Source organism: Vipera berus (assembly GCF_964194415.1).
Source record: "Vipera berus genome assembly, chromosome: 1".
Classification (NCBI taxonomy): domain Eukaryota; kingdom Metazoa; phylum Chordata; class Lepidosauria; order Squamata; family Viperidae; genus Vipera; species Vipera berus.
In genome coordinates this window covers 57922445-57942851 of record NC_138202.1, presented here as the reverse complement: position 1 = coordinate 57942851, position 20407 = coordinate 57922445, and the positions used below count along the sequence as shown (strand labels likewise).

At 35.2% G+C, this 20407-nt stretch overlaps 1 protein-coding gene across 3 annotated transcripts; it reads left to right on the top strand.

The window, feature by feature from the left end:
- Positions 1-381: 381 nt before the first annotated feature.
- Positions 382-18107, top strand: ARHGAP5 (Rho GTPase activating protein 5; the record flags this gene model as incomplete). Of its 3 annotated transcripts, none has more annotated exons than XR_014026645.1 (6): positions 382-4104; positions 7547-7694; positions 12292-12369; positions 15174-15274; positions 16034-16139; positions 17452-17686. XR_014026645.1 is itself a non-coding variant. In XM_081329432.1 (6 exons), 6 exons carry the CDS (start codon positions 382-384, stop codon positions 17780-17782), a joined length of 4518 nt encoding a protein of 1505 aa, XP_081185558.1. In that variant the 3' UTR covers positions 17783-18107. The 3 variants fall into 3 exon arrangements, 1 of the variants encoding a protein (XP_081185558.1); XM_081329432.1 differs by lacking the exon at positions 15174-15274 and adding an exon at positions 14961-15092 and having other exon boundaries at positions 17452-18107; XR_014026646.1 differs by lacking the exons at positions 15174-15274; positions 16034-16139; positions 17452-17686 and adding exons at positions 13954-14248; positions 14961-15092.
- Positions 18108-20407: the final 2300 nt, after the last annotated feature.

Here is a 20407-nt window from a genome sequence, read left to right as displayed (position 1 = left end):
AGTGCACATTGTTTGCTTAAAGAATGTACAAACCTTACTGTTTAGTCGCTAATACAAGATTATTCTGTATGCATTCTGAGATAAAATTTTGAGGAATAATTAAAATACTGTTTATTGTTTAAAAGTATTATGTTTGTCAGAATTTATTTCAGTATTTAAAATTAAACTTGTGAGTAACTGTAATTGATACAGTGGCTTTTTTTTCTTTCAGAATCATGGAGCAATTGATCTGGAGCACCCACGTTTATTGCAATCATGAGGATTTAAGAACTGAAAATAATTTTGGACTTTGGAGATAAAAGTTTAGTATGTGGCATCATTTTTAAGAATGAGTATTGCACCCAATTGTGTTGGTGAATACAGAAGTATGAGAAGAATACCATGATGGCAAAGAACAAAGAGCCTCGTCCCCCAGCCTATGCTGTTAGTGTGGTTGGACTTTCTGGGACTGAAAAAGACAAAGGAAACTGTGGAGTTGGAAAATCATGTTTGTGCAATAGATTTGTGCGGTCAAAAGCAGATGAATATTACCCTGAACATACCTCTGTGCTTAGCACAATTGACTTTGGTGGTCGTGTTGTTAATAATGATCACTTTTTATATTGGGGTGATGTAATACAGTGTGGAGAGGATGGAGTAGATTGCAAAATTCATGTTATTGAACAAACTGAGTTCATTGATGATCAGACATTTCTGCCTCATCGTAGTACAAACTTACAACCATATATAAAGCGTGCAGCTGCAACTAAATTGCAGTCAGCAGAAAAACTTATGTATATTTGCACAGATCAACTTGGATTAGAACAAGACTTTGAGCAAAAGCAAATGCCTGAAGGAAAGCTAAGTATCGATGGATTTTTATTATGTATTGATGTAAGCCAAGGATGCAATAGGAAGTTTGATGACCAACTTAAATTTGTAAATAACCTCTATATTCAGCTTTCAAAATCTAAAAAACCTATAATTATAGCAGCAACTAAATGTGATGAATGTGTGGACCATTATTTACGAGAAGTTCAGGCTTTTGCTTCAAATAAGAAGAACCTTCTTGTAGTAGAAACATCTGCAAGATTCAATGTCAATGTGGAGACGTGTTTCACTGCACTGATACAAATGATGGATAAAACTCGTGGCAAGCCTAAAATAATCCCTTATTTAGATGCCTACAAAACACAAAGACAAGTTGTTGTGACATCAACAGATAAGTTTGAGAAACTTGTGCAGACTGTGAGAGACTATCATGCCACATGGAAAACTGTTAGTAACAAACTGAAAAATCATCCTGATTATGAGGATTACATTAATTTAGAGGGAACAAACAAAGCCCAGAATACATTTTCAAAACACATTGAGCAGCTTAAGCAAGAGCATATAAGAAAAAGAAGAGATGAATATATTAATACATTACCAAGAGCTTTTAACACACTTCTGTCAAACCTCGAAGAGATCGAACATTTGAGTTGGCTTGAAGCTTTGAAATTAATGGAAAAAAAACAAGATTTCCATTTATTCTTTGTGGTGCTGGAAAAAACGCCCTGGCATGAAACTGACCATATAGACAAAGTAAATGACAGGAGAATTCCATTTGACCTTTTGAGCACACTTGAAGCTGAAAAGGTATATCAAAATCATGTGCAACATTTAATATCAGAAAAAAGGAGAGTTGAAATGAAGGAAAAGTTCAAAAAAACACTTGAAAAAATTCAGTTCATTTCTCCTGGGCAACCCTGGGAGGAAGTTATGTGTTTTGTAATGGAAGATGAAGCTTTTAAATATATTACAGAAGCTGACAGTAAAGAAGTATATACTAGGCATCAACGGGAAATAGTCGAAAAAGCCAAAGAGGAATTTCAGGAAATGCTGTTTGAACATTCAGAACTCTTTTATGACCTGGATTTGAATGCAACACCTAGTTCTGATAAAATGAGTGAAATTCATGCAGTTCTTAGTGAAGAGCCTAGATACAAAGCTTTACAGAAACTTGCACCTGATAGAGAGTCACTTTTGCTTAAACATATAGGTTTTGTATATCATCCCACTAAAGAAACATGTCTCAGTGGCCAAAGCTGTATGGACATTAAAGTAGAACATTTACTTGCTAGAAGCCTCCTGCAATTGGACCATGGTCGTTTAAATTTTTATCATGATAGTGCCAACATCGATAAAGTTAATATTTTCATTTTGGGTAAAGATGGTCTTGCACAAGAATTGGCAAATGAGATTCGGACACAGTCAACTGATGATGAATATGCCTTAGATGGGAAAATATATGAACTTGATCTCAGACCAGTAGATGCTAAGTCACCTTACCTTCTAAGCCAATTATGGACTTCAGCCTTCAAACCTCATGGATATTTCTGTGTGTTTAGTTCAATTGAATCACTTAATTTTATTGGTGACTCCATTGGAAAAATCAGGACTGAAGCTTCTCAGATAAGAAGAGACAAGTATATGGCCAACCTTCCATTTACTCTAATATTGGCCAATCAACGAGAAAGTGTTAGCAAAAATTTACCTATTCTGAGACATCAGGGACAGCAGTTAGCAAACAAGTTGCAGTGTCCTTTTATCGATGTGCCTGCTGGTACTTATCCACGTAAATTTAATGAGGCTCAGATAAAGCAAGCATTGAGGAATGTTCTGGATGCAGTTAAACACAATTTTGATGTTGTAAGTCCTATTCCTTCAATTAAAGATCTTTCAGAAGCTGACTTAAGAATTGTTATGTGTGCTATGTGTGGAGATCCATTCAGTATAGATCTTATTCTTTCTCCTTTCCTTGATTCTCATTCTTGTAGTGCTGCTCAGGCTGGTCAGAATAATTCCCTGATGCTAGATAAAATTATAGGTGAAAAACGGAGGCGAATACAAATTACAATATTATCATATCATTCGTCAATTGGTGTAAGAAAAGATGAACTTGTTCATGGCTATATTCTAGTGTATTCTGCTAAACGGAAAGCATCTATGGGAATGCTTCGAGCATTTCTTTCAGAAGTGCAAGATACTATTCCTGTACAATTAGTAGCTGTTACTGACAGTCAGGCAGACTTCTTTGAGAATGAGGCTATCAAAGAATTGATGACTGAAGGTGAACATATAGCAACTGAGATTAGTGCTAAATTTACAGCTCTGTATTCGTTATCTCAATATCACCGTCAGACTGAGGTTTTCACCTTGTTCTTTAGTGAAGTCTTGGAGAAGAAAAGCATGATTGAAAATTCTTATATCTCTGATAGTACACGAGAGACAACACACACAAATGAAGATGTTTTCTTGCATTCTCCTAGAGCAAGTTCTCTTGCTTACAACTGTTACCCAGATTCAGAAGATGATACTGAAGCCCCACCACCTTATAGTCCAATTGGAGATGAGGTACAGTTACTCCCAGCACCCGATCGCTCAAAATACCGTTTGGATGTAGAAGGTAATGAATATCCCATTCATAGTACACCTAATTGTCATGATCATGAACGCAACCACAAAGTGCCTCCTCCTATAAAGCCAAAACCAATTGTAACCAAGACAAATGTGAAAAAACTAGATCCAAATCTATTAAAAACCATTGAGGCAGGTATTGGTAAACAATACCCCAAAAAACAAACTAGAATGATTTTGGCACCATCTGATGATCTTGAACAATCTGATAACTATGCTGAACCTATAGACACTATTTTTAAGCACAGGGGTGTTGCTGATGATACCTACATAACTCCAGAGGATAGTCAGAATCGTATGATTAAATTTCGAAATTCCTCTATTATAAATAATGCCCAAGGAGATGAAGAAAATGGATTTCCTGACAGAATTTCAAAGACCCATGGAGAAAGACGGCCTTCAAAATATAAATATAAATCTAAAACATTGTTCAGCAAAGCCAAGTCTTACTATAGAAGAGCACATTCAGATGCAAGTGATGATGAAGCTTTTACAATGTCTAAAGCAAAAAGAAAAGGAAGACATCGTGGCAGTGAAGAAGATCCACTTTTATCCCCTGTGGAAACATGGAAAGGTGGCATTGATAACCCTGCAATTACATCTGATCAAGAGCTGGATGATAAAAAGATGAAGAAGAAAACTCAGAAAGTGAAAGAAGACAAGAAAGTAAGTTTTAAAAATGTTTTAAATACAGTCAAAATGCTGCTTTTTTAAGACATGAAAATTTGTCAGCATAACAGAATTATATATAAACTGTATGATATAAATGGGGTCCATTTCTGATCCTTGCAACCTTAGCAGTATTAACTAATTTGGCTTGGCTTAAACTTGTTTCTTACTGAATTGTGGTTTAGAAAAAAAATGCCATTTGTTACTATATGAAGCAACTTTAAAAGCACAAGGTTAGCAAAAAGTGTGTTTGAAATTAGAAAACAGTTGACTGTGGTGATACCCAAGTAAATTTTCTGAGAAAATAATTTGGCGTTGAACCAGTTAAAGTTAAGTCAAATTTATTAGCCCAGTTGACTACTTTTTTCTTTTACTATTAAGTGGCAAACCTCTTTGGTTGTTTCCTTATAGACATTTCATTACCCAATGAGGTAACATCATCACTGAGTGTGGGTTTATTCTCTGTTTATTTACAGTAGCTTGACCTATCAGTTTTGATGGCTTTTCCTTGATATTTTTTCCACTTGATTGTTGCATTGATACATTAAAATTTACATTATATTGGTGTTAAATACAAAGCTCAGATTATAATTTGTTTCTATCTTCTATTCAAAGAAGCAAAATCAGATCTAGGTATTAAGTGCAAAATTTTTATTGCTACTTTATTGTTGGATAATGTTCAGGAGATTATGTAGTATTGTATATGTCAATGAAAGTTACAGGCCAGATCTGAATTACCATTTTTATTTTGAACTGAATGTATACAATGCAAACATTTAAAGGATATAGGAAAACAGCCTTTTCCAAAATTCAACATACTTGTATTTATTCTAAGCAACACCTAGATATACATTTATGATTTTGGAGAAGGAAGGGAGTTGGGTTTATTCCTTCAAAAGACAAATCAGTGTGTGCTTAATTGGATTAGTGGTATTTTTCTTAAATATGGAACTCATTTGCATATTTTATGAAGTGTCTAGCATTTGGTTTTGGAAAAACATTTGTTCAGAAGAACTTTTTATTCTGTGGAGAAATGTCTTATTGTGACTAAAAAGTGAAACTTTTCATCATCTAGACCAGGGGCCCCAAACCTTTTGGGCACCAAGCACCGGTTCTGTGGAGAGAGGTTTTTCCGTCGACCGGAGGGGGCATGGTTTTGCAGGCTGCTTGCGCGGCCTGGTTTCTGGCATACCATGGACTGGTGCCAGTCCATGGATCTGGGTGGCGGGGTTGGTGAAATCTAATCTAGACAGTATTTTCTAGTGTTTCCCAGGCATTGTTTGTACCTTTAATAGGTTTGCTTGATTGAAATGGTTTTAAAATTGTTGTGCCTTAAGTAAAATTGGTAGACAATGAGATAAAAGAATGTGATATACATAAAAAGTTGCTTCACGTTGCCTCACAGTGAGATGGCCAGCGAAGATTTAATAAAAAATAATAAGTAAATAAAGCAAGGGATTTATCTTTTCAGGTTTTACACTTCCTATACAGTTATTTTTTTTAATCTTGAGCACAGGAAGAATTTATGAAGATTAGGAACCCAATATTTATTTAGAAAACATTAGTACATTTTAACAATGTTTTTTAAGATACAGTCTTAGAAATGGGCCATAGCCCTGCACTGTTTTTACCTTAACTTAGCAGCTGTTAAGATTCACAACAGCTGTGTGTGTTGTCAGGAATAGAATTGAAATGAGAAGTAATATTCACACCATTTAAATCGTGTATTCCGGATAGTGCCCTTGGAAATTGAGGTGATATATAAATTGCATAAAATGCATGTTTGTGTGTCTGTGTGTGAATACGTATAACACACACAAAATGCCTACACACACATATACCCAATACACACCCAGCTATTGAGGTGAAAGAATAATATCTCTGGAAGGAAATATTTAAAATTTCCTGGTATATTAAAATGTGTCATTTGGCAAAGGAGACACATTTTATGTTTAAGGCTTCCAAATCCCCACCCAGTTGGACATAAATGTTTTTTCCCCCTGCTTTATTTGAATGGAATAACATTGTTTTTTTTTGTTTTTTTTATTGAAAAGTTTTAACATACATTTTATCTTTAACAATCCCCCCTCCCCCTCCCGTACCCATCCCTCCCTACCCCTCCCCCCTCCCCCCTCTCGACTTCCCAGAGCTAAGTACAGGGTATAAAAACAAAAAAACAATCATGAACATCCATATGCTAACAACCATAAACTCTAAAATCTGTCACTCTCTAGCTCATATAGGATAACTACAGAATGGAATAACATTGTTATCAAGTTGCCTGGCTTGTGAGATTAAGTACAAAGATACAATAGTAATCTTGTTTAACTCACATTAAAAATAATCAAGATATTCACTTTTAAAAATGCATTTTTTAAAAAGAAAATAAGTGGAATTGAATGTTTAAAATATGCCATAAATTATGAGCCAATATTTTAATTTATTAATTTGTAGAAATGACAAAAGGTCTTTAAATTTAGGACTGTTTATTCAAATAGCCTTTTAATGGTTTAGTAAACTGACATTATTAAAGTACCTAACTTCAGGAAATTCCAAGTTTGAATATTTTTAGTTGGTCAAGTCTTCCCAATTTTTGGTATTTGGCAAGCTGATACTGGTGGAGTTTGCTTTCTGTTTTCTGGCAATACTATTGCTATAACAATTCTTTTTAACAAACTTTTAACCATTTTAGTTGTATTATTTGAGATACTATTTTATATATAATGTCTTTTATATGTGTATTGAAGGTTGAAATGTAGCATTCTGTTCCAGAAGATAAGGAGAATTTATATTATGTCTGATTATATATCTCATATTAATGTCAGCAGGTATAATGATAATGTAAAAGTAAAAAGCTGAGGTGGTATGTTATTATCTTATTCTACCAAAATCGGAAGTGAATGCATTTTATAATTTCAATTCAAAAGGCAAAAAAGCTTATAATAAGCTTTCACAGTCTTCTTTCGTAACTGAAATGCTTGAGATTTTTTAATTTCTCATAGTGTTTTTTGGGGGAGGGATATTTTACATATGTTATCCAGAGTAACAATTGTTTAGGTTCAGTGGCTATATAAATATTCTAAATTAATAAACAAATCTGTCCAACAAAAGCTTACATATAAGACACGAGCATTAAGTAGTATGAAGTTCATAAATAAGGATTAGATGTGGGAAGAGAAGTACCATTCAGGTAAATAGTACTTTGGTTATGTTGTCCTCAACAGTAATTTTGTGAATGAGAAATTAACCAGTAGCTATTTTTTGCATCATGCTCTAAGAAAGATTCAGGATCCTTGCTCTGGAAACAGACTGATGTAGGATATCATTAATAATATACCTTCAAAATGAAGATCATAATATGAAAAATTGCCTTTCTAATAACATGTAGTTATTAGGGAATGTTTATTTCAATAGCTAATATTCTTGGCCATTATTGCAGCAAAAAAAGAAAACAAAGACATTCAATCCGCCAACTCGTAGAAACTGGGAAAGTAATTACTTTGGGATGCCCCTACAAGATCTGGTTACACCTGAAAAATCTATTCCTCTCTTTGTTGAGAAGTGTGTGCAGTTTATTGAAGATACAGGTAAGAAACATTATATTTAAATATTTATTCTTGCTGTTAAATAATTTTGAAAGTCTTACTTGTTCCTCTTTAGAACTTTATATTATTTTAATAAAGAAATAATGTGAATTAAAGACTATACCCCCTTCATGGATTACTGCCTTGTCGTGGCGAAGGGGCTTGCGTAATTCAATGAAGCTATGAGCTATGCCGTGCAGGGCCACCCAAGACGGACAGGTCATAGCAGAGAGTTCTGACAAAACGTGATCCACTGGAGAAGGAAATGGCAACCAACTCCAGTATCTTTGCCATGAAAACCCTATGGACAGTACCAAAAGGCAAAACGATATGACGCTGGAAGATGAGCCCCTCAGGTCGGAAGGCGTCCAATATGCTACTGGGGAAGAACAGAGGGCTAGTACTAGTAGCGCCAGAAAGAATGAAGCGACTGGGCCAAAGCCGAAAGGACGCTCAGCTGTGGATATGTCTGGTGGTGAAAGGAAAGTCCAATGCTGTAAAGATTTTTTCTCCATAGGAACCTGGAATGTAAGATCCATGAATCAAGGAAAGCTGGACGTCGTCAAACAAGAGATGACAAGACTAAACATTGACATCTTAGGTATCAGCGAACTAAAATGGACAGGAATGGGTGAATTTAATTCAGATGACCATCAGGTATACTACTGCGGGCAAGAATCCCTCAGAAGAAATGGAGTAGCCTTCATAGTCAATAAAAAAATAGGAAAAGCAATACTGGGATACAATCCTCAAAATGACAGAATGATCTCAGTTCGAATCCAAGGCAAACCATTCAATATCACAGTAGTCCAAGTCTATGCCCCAACCACCGGTGCTGAAGAGGATGAAATTGACCGGATCAATGAAGCCCTTCAGCACCTTATAGAACTAACACCCAGAAATGATGTCCTTATCATCATGGGGGATTGGAATGCTAAAGTAGGAAGCCAAATGATAACTGGAATAACAGGCAAGTTTGGCCTTGGAGTACAAAATGAAGCAGGGCACAGGCTGATAGAATTTTGTCAAGAGAATACGATGGTCATAGCAAACACTCTTTTCCAACAACCCAAGAGACAGCTTTACACATGGACATCACCAGACGGTCAACACAGAAATCAGATTGACTATATGCTCTGCAGCCAAAGATGGAGAAGCTCTATACAGTCAGTAAAAACAAGACCAGGAGCTGACTGTGGCTCAGACCATGAGCTTCTTGTTGCAAAGTTTAGGCTTAAATTAAAGAAAGGGAAAAGCGCTAGGCCAGTCAGGTATGAATTAAATCATATCCCTGTTGAATATACAGTAGAGGTGACAAATAGATTTAAGGAATTAGATCTGATAGACAGAGTGCCTGAAGAACTATGGACAGAGGTTCGCAACATTGTACAACAGGTAGCAACCAAAACCATCCCAAAGAAAAAGAAATGCAAGAAAGCAAAATGGCTGTCTGAGGAAGCTTTGCAAATAGCTGAGGAAAGGAGGGAAGCGAAAGGCAAGGGAGAAAAAGAAAGATATGCCCAATTAAATGCAGAATTCCAGAGAATAGCTAGAAGAGATAAGAATGCCTTCTTAAATGAACAATGCAAAGAAATAGAAGAAAACAATAGAATAGGGAGGACCAGAGATCTTTTCAAGAAAATTGGAGAGATGAAAGGAACGTTTCATGCAAAAATGGGCATGATAAAGGACCAAAATGGCAGGGACCTAACAGAGGCAGAAGAGATTAAGAAGAGGTGGCAAAATTACACAGAAGAACTATACAAGAATGAGCTTAACGTCCCTGATAATCACAATGAGGTGGTCACTGACCTCGAGCCAGACATCCTAGAATGCGAAGTGAAGTGGGCCTTAGAAAAGCTGAGCAACAACAAAGCTAGTGGAGGTGACAGTATTCCAGCTGAGCTATTCAAAATCTTAAAAGACGATGCAGTAAAAGTGCTACACTCAATTTGCCAGCAAATTTGGAAAACTCAACAGTGGCCACAGGATTGGAAAAGATCAGTTTACATTCCAATTCCAAAGAAAGGCAGTGCCAAAGAATGTTCAAACTATCACACCATTGCACTCGTTTCTCATGCTAGTAAAGTTATGCTTAAAATTCTACAAGCTAGACTCCAGCAGTATGTGGATCGAGAACTACCAGAAGTACAGGCAGGATTTCGAAGAGGCAGAGGAACTAGAGATCAAATTGCTAACATACGCTGGATCATGGAGAAAGCTAGAGAGTTCCAGAAAAACATCTACTTCTGCTTCATTGACTGTGCTAAAGCCTTTGATTGTGTGGATCATAACAAACTGTGGCAAGTCCTTAAAGAGATGGGCATACCAGACCATTTTATTTGTCTCTTGAGAAATCTATATGCGGGCCAAGAAGCAACAGTGAGAACTGGACACGGAACCACTGATTGGTTCAAAATTGGGAAAGGAGTCCGGCAAGGCTGTATACTGTCGCCTTGCCTATTTAACTTATATGCAGAGCACATCATTAGAAAGGCAGGGCTAGATGAATCAAAAGTTGGAATTAAGATTGCCGGAAGAAACATCAACAACCTAAGATATGCAGATGATACCACTCTAATGGCAGAAAGTGAAGAAGAACTAAAGAGCCTCTTGTTGCGGGTGAAGAAGGAGAGTGCAAAAGTTGGGTTGAAACTAAACATTAAGAAAACCAAGATCATGGCATCTGGCCCTCACAATTCCTGGCAAATAGATGGGGAGGAAATGGAGGTAGTGACAGATTTTATTTTCCTGGGCTCCAAGATCACTGCAGATGGGGACTGTAGCCAAGAAATTAAAAGACGCTTGCTCCTGGGGAGGAAAGCCATGGCAAATCTAGACAGCACACTAAAAAGCAGAGACATCACCCTGTCAACAAAAGTGCGTATAGTCAAGGCTATGGTCTTCCCAGTTGCAATGTATGGCAGTGAAAGCTGGACCATAAGAAAGGCTGAGCGCCGAAGAATTGAAGCCTTTGAACTATGGTGCTGGAGAAGACTCCTGCGAGTTCCTTGGACTGCAAGGCGATCAAACCGGTCAGTCCTAGAGGAGATCAACCCTGACTGCTCTTTAGAAGGCCAGATCCTGAAGCTAAAACTCAAATACTTTGGCCACCTAATGAGAAGGAAGGACTCATTGGAGAAGAGCCTAATGCTGGGAAAGATTGAGGGCAATAGAAGAAGGGGACGACAGAGAATGAGGTGGCTGGGTGGAGTCATTGAAGCAGTAGGCGTGAGCTTAGATGGACTCCAGAAGATGGTAGAGGACAGGAAGGCCTGGAGGAACATTGTCCATAGGGTCACGATGGGTCGGACACGACTTCGCAACTAACAACAACAAAGACTATACTGATTTTTTACAAGAAAAATTATCAAGTATTTTTTCCTCTTAAATACATCATTGTAGTTTTTAATTCACATTATTATTTCTTTATTAAAACAATATAAAGTTCTAAATGAGGAACAAGTAAGACTTTCAAAATTACATAACAACAATTAATTTGATTCTGGTAAAAGAGAAAATTTTGCACAATTCTACATGGACAAAGCCACACATTTGTTTCTAAAATATTAACTAGTTGGCTGCTCAAATGTAGTGAAAGGACAAAAGGAGATTTCATCTTCTCCTGCATACAGTGGTACTTAAATGTTTGTGAATCTTTTGCATTTTAAATCTTTTAACATAAATATGACCTAATCTGGCCTTTAGTACTTCCACACAAGTCTTAAAACTAAATAAATAAAACCCAATAACAAATGAGTCAAAAATACTTGTGATTTATTTCTTGAGGAAAACAATCCAAATTGTACTGCAGCATAAAAGATTTGTTGAGGTTGCAAAAATAATTTTAAAAAGCCTGTGTTTTTTTAAAAAGATACTAAATATAGATACTCCTCATGACTGCCATTGCTAAGCAATGAGGTGGTAAAGGACAGTATCATAATGACCACATTACTTAGCGATGGCAGTGCTGGTTGCCATCATAACTTTAAAACTGCATGGGTCATTAAGCCAGGAAGAGGCAAAGTCCTAGGCAAAGAATGCAGGAGGGGTGCTGTGAGGGGAATGGATGTGATGAATGCTAGGTAGTGTCAGATGTTGGTGAGGGCTACAAACAGGCATTGTGGACTGCAGGCAAATATGTGCTTCAGGTGGTGCTACATATATTCTGGTCCCTATTAGTGTCAAGGACTATCTGTAATAAGTAGGTAAAGTTTGTAGGATTGCAAAATTCTCTTTTTATGTACCGTATGAAGGTGGACCAGGTCATCAGCTCCTCACTTTCAGTTTTCAGTTAAAGAAAGGAAATATACTTCCATTTTCTAAAACACATTATCATGTATTGAAGTAAGGTTGACACCTTTACCTTCTGCCACAATATCACTTGGGTTGCATCTATAGATTATGAGTGGCCACATATACTTTTAATATTAAAAGTATAATTGCATTCATATTTTTTTGCATTTCACTATCCCTGATCTCATAAATTATAAACAGATCAAGACAAAATATTTAATATTCATAAAATTTTTGCTGGAAGATTTTTTTTTTACTAAGTGAGTGATTTCCATCCTTTGATGTTTTCTTCCTTTTCCCAAAGGTCTGTGTACTGAAGGTCTCTATCGTGTTAGTGGTAATAAAACAGATCAAGACAATATTCAAAAGCAATTTGACCAAGGTAATGGGGATCTTTGTTATGATTACATAGTTATAACTAGGTAATGTTTTAGTGCAGTATTTCACACTCTTCTGAGATACTCTTTCTTGTAAATAATCATAGAAATTGAATAACGTGAATATATAAGTGTATTAAAAACTAGTTTAATATGTTAGCTGTATGTGTTGGTCTGCTGATATATAATACTTTAAGTTATTTTACTCAATTTCAAAGCCTCTTTTTCTGCATAATGTTTCTTACACCCTGTGAAATTTATAATAAAATAGACTGTTTGTAGCATTCCTTTTATAGCCTCCCAAATAATCAAATATTGCATTGTTCAAATTTAGAGTTTGGGATACTTTTGAGAATAGTGGTTGGAATGCAAAGCTTCCATGCGGTGAAATGTTCCTATTCCAACCCTTTTAAGTTCCTTAAGTTGGGCAAAATATAGCCCACCATTTTCTTTTACTGTGGTGATGGGTACCATTTTACAAAACACAGTAGATTCATGTTCATTTGTAGGCTTGATTTGCAACCCCTGGCCCAGAAGAACTAATATACAATAAACCAATAAAATCACTAGAATTTATTAAGAAAAACACTAAAATAATAGTACCAATCAAAGTCAAAAAAGTATTAAGTATTATATGAAATATATACTATATAAATATATTTCTGGGACCATGTGTTATCTGAAAATTCTACCACTTATTATATGTTACTATCGAATTATAACACAATGAAATTGCAATAGAAGCAAGAGCCAAAAGCATAGCAGCCTTCAGACAGACATGTTTTTCCTCGTCCATTGTGGTAAGCTTCATATAGTCAGAAGAATATTTTCATTTTCTTGAGCTTTCATTATATTTTAGCCTCAGAAGTCAAAGGAATACAGGAGCTTAACTATCTTCTCCTCCCACATACTAGGCCCAGCCTCTCTCCTCCCCTGCCCTCCCCTAGATAAATAAAGCAGTTGCTAAGTAGAAAATCACTTGACTGCATCTCTGCTTATCATCCAAAACTAAAGAGAATAATCAATTTCACAACTCTGGCTTTGGTTTGGCTTTTAATCACACTCCCGTCCTTTTGAATGCTCACCTCAGTGCTGGATAATGAACAAGAAGGGAAGTTAATGTTTATCTTTGCATTCCTTGGAGAGAAATGGATTAGAAAAGAGTAACCAGGCACACCATGAAGAATACACATTGAAAGCAGCGTGCTGGTTGGTGCTGGCAGTTGAGAGTCCCAGCCCATTCTCAGTGAAAGTTTTCCTCAAAACAAATTTGGCATGCTTCTCTCTGCTCCACCCCCACTGTTGCCTAACGTGCTCTGGCAATTCCCTGTCCTCTTCCTCCTTCACATGCCAGTAGCAATCCTTCTTCTCCCTATCCCCCTCAAAAAGAAGGTCCTGCCAAGTGATTTCTGTAGGCAATGTCTCCCTTCCTCCCCGCAGAGAAAGAAAGATTGGGGACAGGATTAGAAGAGAGTACAGTAAGCAGAGGTTACAATGGAGGTTACACCAGCTATATTGCATTATGTATTCCCCGTTGTGTACCTGCTTACTTTTTTCTAATCATTTCTTCATTCTCTCTATTTTTCAAGGTGTGATGTGAGAGAAAAACAACAGATCAGATAACAGGACAATGCGTACTAACTATAATGGCAATCATATAACTGACAGACCATGTGAATGTCATAAGTGGTTGTAAATTAGTTGTAAAATTGTTGTAACCTTGGTCCCGGAATGAGTTGTTGATATCTGTAGTTCTGAAAAAAATAAATGGTCACTCAGAAGCTTAATGAAAATCTCACAACAAAAAAGAATACCTGCAGGAAGTAGATGTCATTATAAATAGTAGATAGTAGCCCACCACTACAGAAAGGCTGTCAGAAGAAGGTAACTTGACGTTGACAAAAGATGTTAAGAACAATAAAAATAGCTTATTTAAATATATTTTAAATAAAATTAAAAGGAAGACATTCCATATAACTTCAGTTTTGATTACCTAAATTTGAAGGTCATGATGAAACTACGTTATAAATTTTGAAGAAGCTTGTTTATGGTTTGTCTGAACATTTATGTATCATATTTGAAAAATCTTGGGGAAATTCCAAATGACTGGGCAAGAAAAAAGGTGCTTTAAAAAATGGGAAAGTGAGTTCATACTGATCTTGAGACTTACCTGTAAAATATCTAAAGCAGATCATAAATTCAGTGATTTTAAACAGCTTCCTGGTTCCTCATTAAACCAGAGTCAGGCATATGTGGTTTGCCACAAAATTCAGTCCTTGGTTTTGTACTCATTAGTAAGTTAAGCATTTCCTTCATTAACATCAGATTTGTAACTGATATAAAATTGTGTGGAACAACTAATCGTCTAGCAATCTTGATAAATTAGAAAAATAAGAGTGAAATTGTAACAGAAAATTCTTCACATAGGAAACATGAAACCCATAGATACAGGAAGGGCTTAGTAATAATACTTATGAAAGAATATTTTAAATTGAAAATTAATGATTGTTTTGTGTTTATAGTACATGAATTCTCTTGAGAAATGTATAGTAGAACTTTTTGCATTCCTAATACATTGTTTCATGCTGCTTTGTAGATCACAATATTAGTCTGGAATCTATGGATGTAACAGTAAATGCTGTGGCAGGAGCTCTTAAAGCTTTCTTTGCAGATCTCCCAGATCCTTTAATTCCTTATTCACTTCATCCAGAATTAGTTGAAGCATCAAGTAAGTAATTTTTTTTCTTTTCATGGAGTACATGTTATGGATAACCATTTTCTATCTCTTTCCTACTATACTCTGTATTAGATTATTCATTTCAACCTGTTTGGTGCCTTCTGAGGATTTATGGGATTTCCCCCCTTATATTTCCTATTTCAGGACTTCTTTTATATGCCTCTATATTCCAGGTAACCACAGAAAGCTTCACATGCAAACATTTGATTGATTAACCCTTCTAGTCCTAAACACTATTTTGCCCTATTATATTTTATTATTTGTATTTTTACTATACCATACTAAACTGAAAACTAGTGAACGCTGCCTATTTAAGGGGTGAAATCAAACTTCTCTGCCCACCAGTGGAATGGACTTCATTGATAGCATGATTGCACTGTTGTTTGAAGTCTTCCACAGATCCTGCACAATGCACATCTCCCGAGGATTGTCATTTATAGAGACAGAAGTGGAAAAATTAGCAATTTGTTCACATACATTTATTCAATAGAAAATATAGCAATAGCACTTAGACTTATACACCACTTCACAGTGCTTTACAGACCTCTCTAAGCGATTTACACAGTCAGTATATTGCCCCAATACTGACCTTGGAAGGATGGAGGACTAAGCCAACCTTGAGCCACCCAGAATCCAACTCCTGGAGTGAGCAGTGAGTTAACCTACAGTACTGCATTCTAACCACTTCGGCACCACTGCTCTTATGTTACTTTAGATTTTTTCCTTCAAATGTTTGCCCACTCATTGGGTAAGAAATTAGTTTTATTACTGCCCCCTACATATGAGAAAAACTTAATGATTGGCTATTACATTAACATAGGTTAATATTCCTCATAACAGTGTCTCAACACATACTAGGTCCCAAAAGTAGAAATAGTACACTGAGCTGGTATATGCTTATTATTTGAAAAAGAAATATTTTATTTTTTCAGAAATTCTTGATAAGACTGAAAGGCTCTATGAATTAAAGGAAATTGTGAAAAAATTCCATCCAGTGAATTATGAAGTGTTCAGATATGTAATAACTCATCTCAACAGGTATTTTCTTTGCCAAATATGAATTACAGATAAATAGCTTCATTAATATTTGTCAGAAAGATTAATCATATTAATCTGCTATGCATAAAGATGCTTGCATGAAACATATCCATTTACTCAAGATGGTCAATAAATGTAATTATTAATAATTAAACTGTAAATTATATCTATGAAAGCCTTATCCATATTTCTGTAGCAGGTGGGTATTACAATATTGTCCAATGATGCAAGGCATCATTACATGAAATGTTTTAATGAATCAGTGGGTTGGTGTAGCAGTAAAGGGTATTATTGAAGGACTGCATACATTTATATAAATCTCTTTAAACACAGTATTTACATTATCTTTGGAAGAGCTTACTTACTTGCCTACCAATAGGTCGACAGAGTTGATAAGAAGTAGAGATGTGCCCTTCATAGTAACAGCACCTGCTGTGGGAAATTTCTGTGTAAGAGATAAACATCTCTTAAAGTATTCTTCCCATGCTGACTTAAAAATGCTGTAATTTATATTTTGTAAATTCCAGTTGGGTGTTTTTGCCAGAAACTGGATGTAAACACTGAAACTGGCAAAAAATAAAATAAAATTGAAAGTCATGGTTATGTGACTGAGATTCTGCAAAAGAGCATAAAAGTAAGCCAGTTTTCAAACACCCAAAATGTGATCACACGATAACGGGTGTGTGTGCGGCTGTTGGAACTTCAAAGTTGGATTTTAAGTACCTTTTGGGCTGAGGGGATGTCCCTCATACTTTCACTATTAACCTGTAATCCTGCCTTGGACATTGTGTGCTATACATAGCCTTCAAACCTGTCAGTGCAGACCTCAGTAGGGAATACACACCCTTAAAGTGTGTGGTTTTACTTCTGATAGTGTATGCACATAGTTGAAGGTAAACCATTTAAATAGTATAGACATATTTAAATAAAGCTGTGTATAAAAGTGGATTAGATGTTCATTGTTATGGTCACAATGGCAGAATCCAATTTGAGGCTGATAGTTGTTTTCTTCAAGAACTAGTGTATTTGTATGAACTGCTTACACAATCCATTTTCCCTGTTTTAATAGACTATAGATCTTTCTACTTTTTCTATTAATCCAGAGAAATAGTAGATTTAAGGAGTTCCTAGGTAATTATGCCTGTTTTCTTGTATTTTAAGCATGATCACGTGACTGAGGCTAGCTTATTCTTGCATTATGTTCAGGATATGTCTAAAAGCTGCTGAATATATTAAATGTAATGCTGTGTAACATTTTCGGGTACATTTTCAATCAAATATTAACTCTTCAATGCTTTTATTCATATTATAGAGTTAGTCAACAGAGCAGAACCAACCTAATGACTGCAGATAACTTATCTATATGTTTCTGGCCTACTTTGATGAGACCTGACTTTGAAAACAGGGAGTTCCTATCAACCACCAAAATCCTTCAGTCAGTAATAGAAACAGTCATTCAACAATGTCAATTTTTCTTCTATGGTGGAGAAATTTCAGAAATGTCTGACAATGTAGCACATCAGCTTCCAGGTTCGAATCCAGTACAGATGGTGGACCCAATTTTACCACTACAATTACCACCACCTCTACAACCTCAGCTCATACAACCACAGTTGCAAGCAGATCCTCTTGGAATTATTTAAATAAAACAACTGACAAGAAGATGATTTGTCAAGAGCTTGGCAATGGAGGAAAACTGGATGTGCATGTTTCAAGATACAATGACAACTTCATTATGAAAGAATTTGAACCTAAACTAAGATACTTTTTGTTTGTAGTCACACTATCCACCTTGTTCATAACACTGCAGGTCAAAATTATGTGATTAGCATGACTGGAGAGGTTTAATTTTTTAAATCAGAAATAACTAAAGTGCAAAGCTGCTGTTGCATGAACATTTCTCGCAATCACTATCATTTCTGTGACAGTTTGTCACAATATATTGTGAATAAAACTTTTCTATAGAAATGTTATGATTAAATAAATCATTTATGAAACATTCAATACTTACAGCCCACTTTAGGGCTGTTTTTTGTTATTTAATTGTCTCCCCTCCCCATCATTTTCATACTAGTTTAGTCCTATTCTACACCTAAAATACAACCTTGTCTTATTTGGAAATTATGAACTACTTATACTACATTGCAACATATTTTGGAAAAACAAACTGCACTGTTATAAATGCCACATTCCCATACTTCTTTTTCTCTTAAACCTGTGGATATTTTTGTTGAGGGCTTTAGAATTTTTTTTCTTGTAGCACAATACCAAGGACCTGCTTATTGTAAGAGTGAGTTAAGCACTGTGCAAATTATGTTATGATTATCTACTTTTCCCTTAATTTGCATTAATTAATGAAACTTTTTATAATACTGTTAATTCTGTAAACTGCATGTTTGAAAGATCATTGAAGGTCTGGTAAGCCTAATATATTTTCTATATTTTAATTTTTCCCACTAGGAAATTCATTTAGTATAGAGAAAATTTGATGATTTCATATAAGGCTGTATAACTTTTCATACATAAATGAGAACTTTGCTGTAGTGTAAACTTGCTAAACCAAACAATCTAGATCATAAATTTAACATATACACTATTATCTATTTTTCTGCGACCCTCTAAAGGTATAAAAAGCATTGCTAATATATAGCAATAAATACTTTGGGTACTGAAGCATCTAAATTTGTATATAAAAAGATACCTGTGTTCATTTTTTTTCTGTGAGCTGTTGTACTATATTTTCAAAATAACTTTTGCACCATTTAAAATTATTTTTCTTTTTTATATTGGTACAAATATCTCTGTTAAAGAATGCTGCTTTACTGAATCATTCTTGATTAATAGTTGATAGTTAATAAATGTGATGAAAGGCTAGTTGTGGGGAAAAAATGGAATGGCTTAAAATATTTGAATTGGCTCAGACTTCTGTCCACAAATGGAAGGGTTCCTTTCATCCATACAAGTGATTCAGTGGAGAGATCCCAACTTACACAGATTTCCAATACCCCTAAAGAGATCATTTTACACCTCTTAACAAATTTTCAGAGAGGGAATGGGTAAAAGTTGGTCTATAAACAGAATTAAATTTGAATCCAGGTCTGAGTTTTCCTTACCAACTTTTTCTTTCATCTGCAAAATATATTTACCTGAAAATAAGCTTTAGAAAAAAAAAACCATTGCAATATCTGAAATAGTTGGGAAACTTTACTATCGCTATTGTCATCTCATTGTTTACTATCAGTTTCAGTATGTAGAACATTTTTGAATACTAAGGTAATTTAAGAATTTGATTTTAAAAACTTTTTGAAGGTTCTTATAGGCTTGGGCCTTATGAAATAAAAATGGCCTTTTTCTTTATGTCCTAGGTATTGTACTTAGAGTTATGACTTACATTACCATTATACTTAAGATACCATAACCCAGGCTGCTGTTAAAATATTTGTATATTATAAATTACCTTGATATTTGTGTTATATTCTTGCAAGTAATTATCTTTTCTACAAAAAACAAAATTCTCTATTCCAATTCAAAGCACACAGGATATAAATACAATAATAAAATTTGTCCTGTAAATGTAGTAGCATTAATTTGTTTTACATCATCTGCTGTTTAAATAGCTTTTATTTATAGCCATTAGTTTAACAAAGGCATTTTAAGAAAAAAATAAATTGCAAGCATTTTGTAAATGATTTCTAGGTTGCTAAAGAATTTATTTTTCTACTATAGATGGTATGACAAAAGCATCAAACTGTACAGGAAAAGCCACGTATTCCTCCTGAAGACCAGGCTTAAATTTCTCAGCCTAAAGACTATTCTCTAGCACAATGACAGTTGAAATTTGATTTCTGTTTAGAATTGTCTTTTTGTATTTTAGTATGTCTTTCATTAATAATATACTACTCATATCAAGAGTATAGGCAATTTGCTTCAGTGCTGCTCTTAGCTATCTTTAAGATAGCACCCTAGTCCAGCAGGGCATAAATATATCTGTGTCTGCATACCTATTACCCAATGGCAGCATTTTGAATTCACACTCCGATTTAAATCTGAACCATCTCCGTAATTACATTATAGCTTTAAAAAACACATGTGTTGCTTGTCTTTTTTAATTCTGAAATTAAAAACTTTGGGACCCTTTTTTGGAGCAGTCAGCAACATTTTTTGACCTGCTGCTTTTGTTTTAACTTCTCTAGGTGTTTATATGCACACATTCATTTCCCCTTAAGCAGAATTGATGTGGCTCAATAACGGGAAAATCTCTCAGTGAG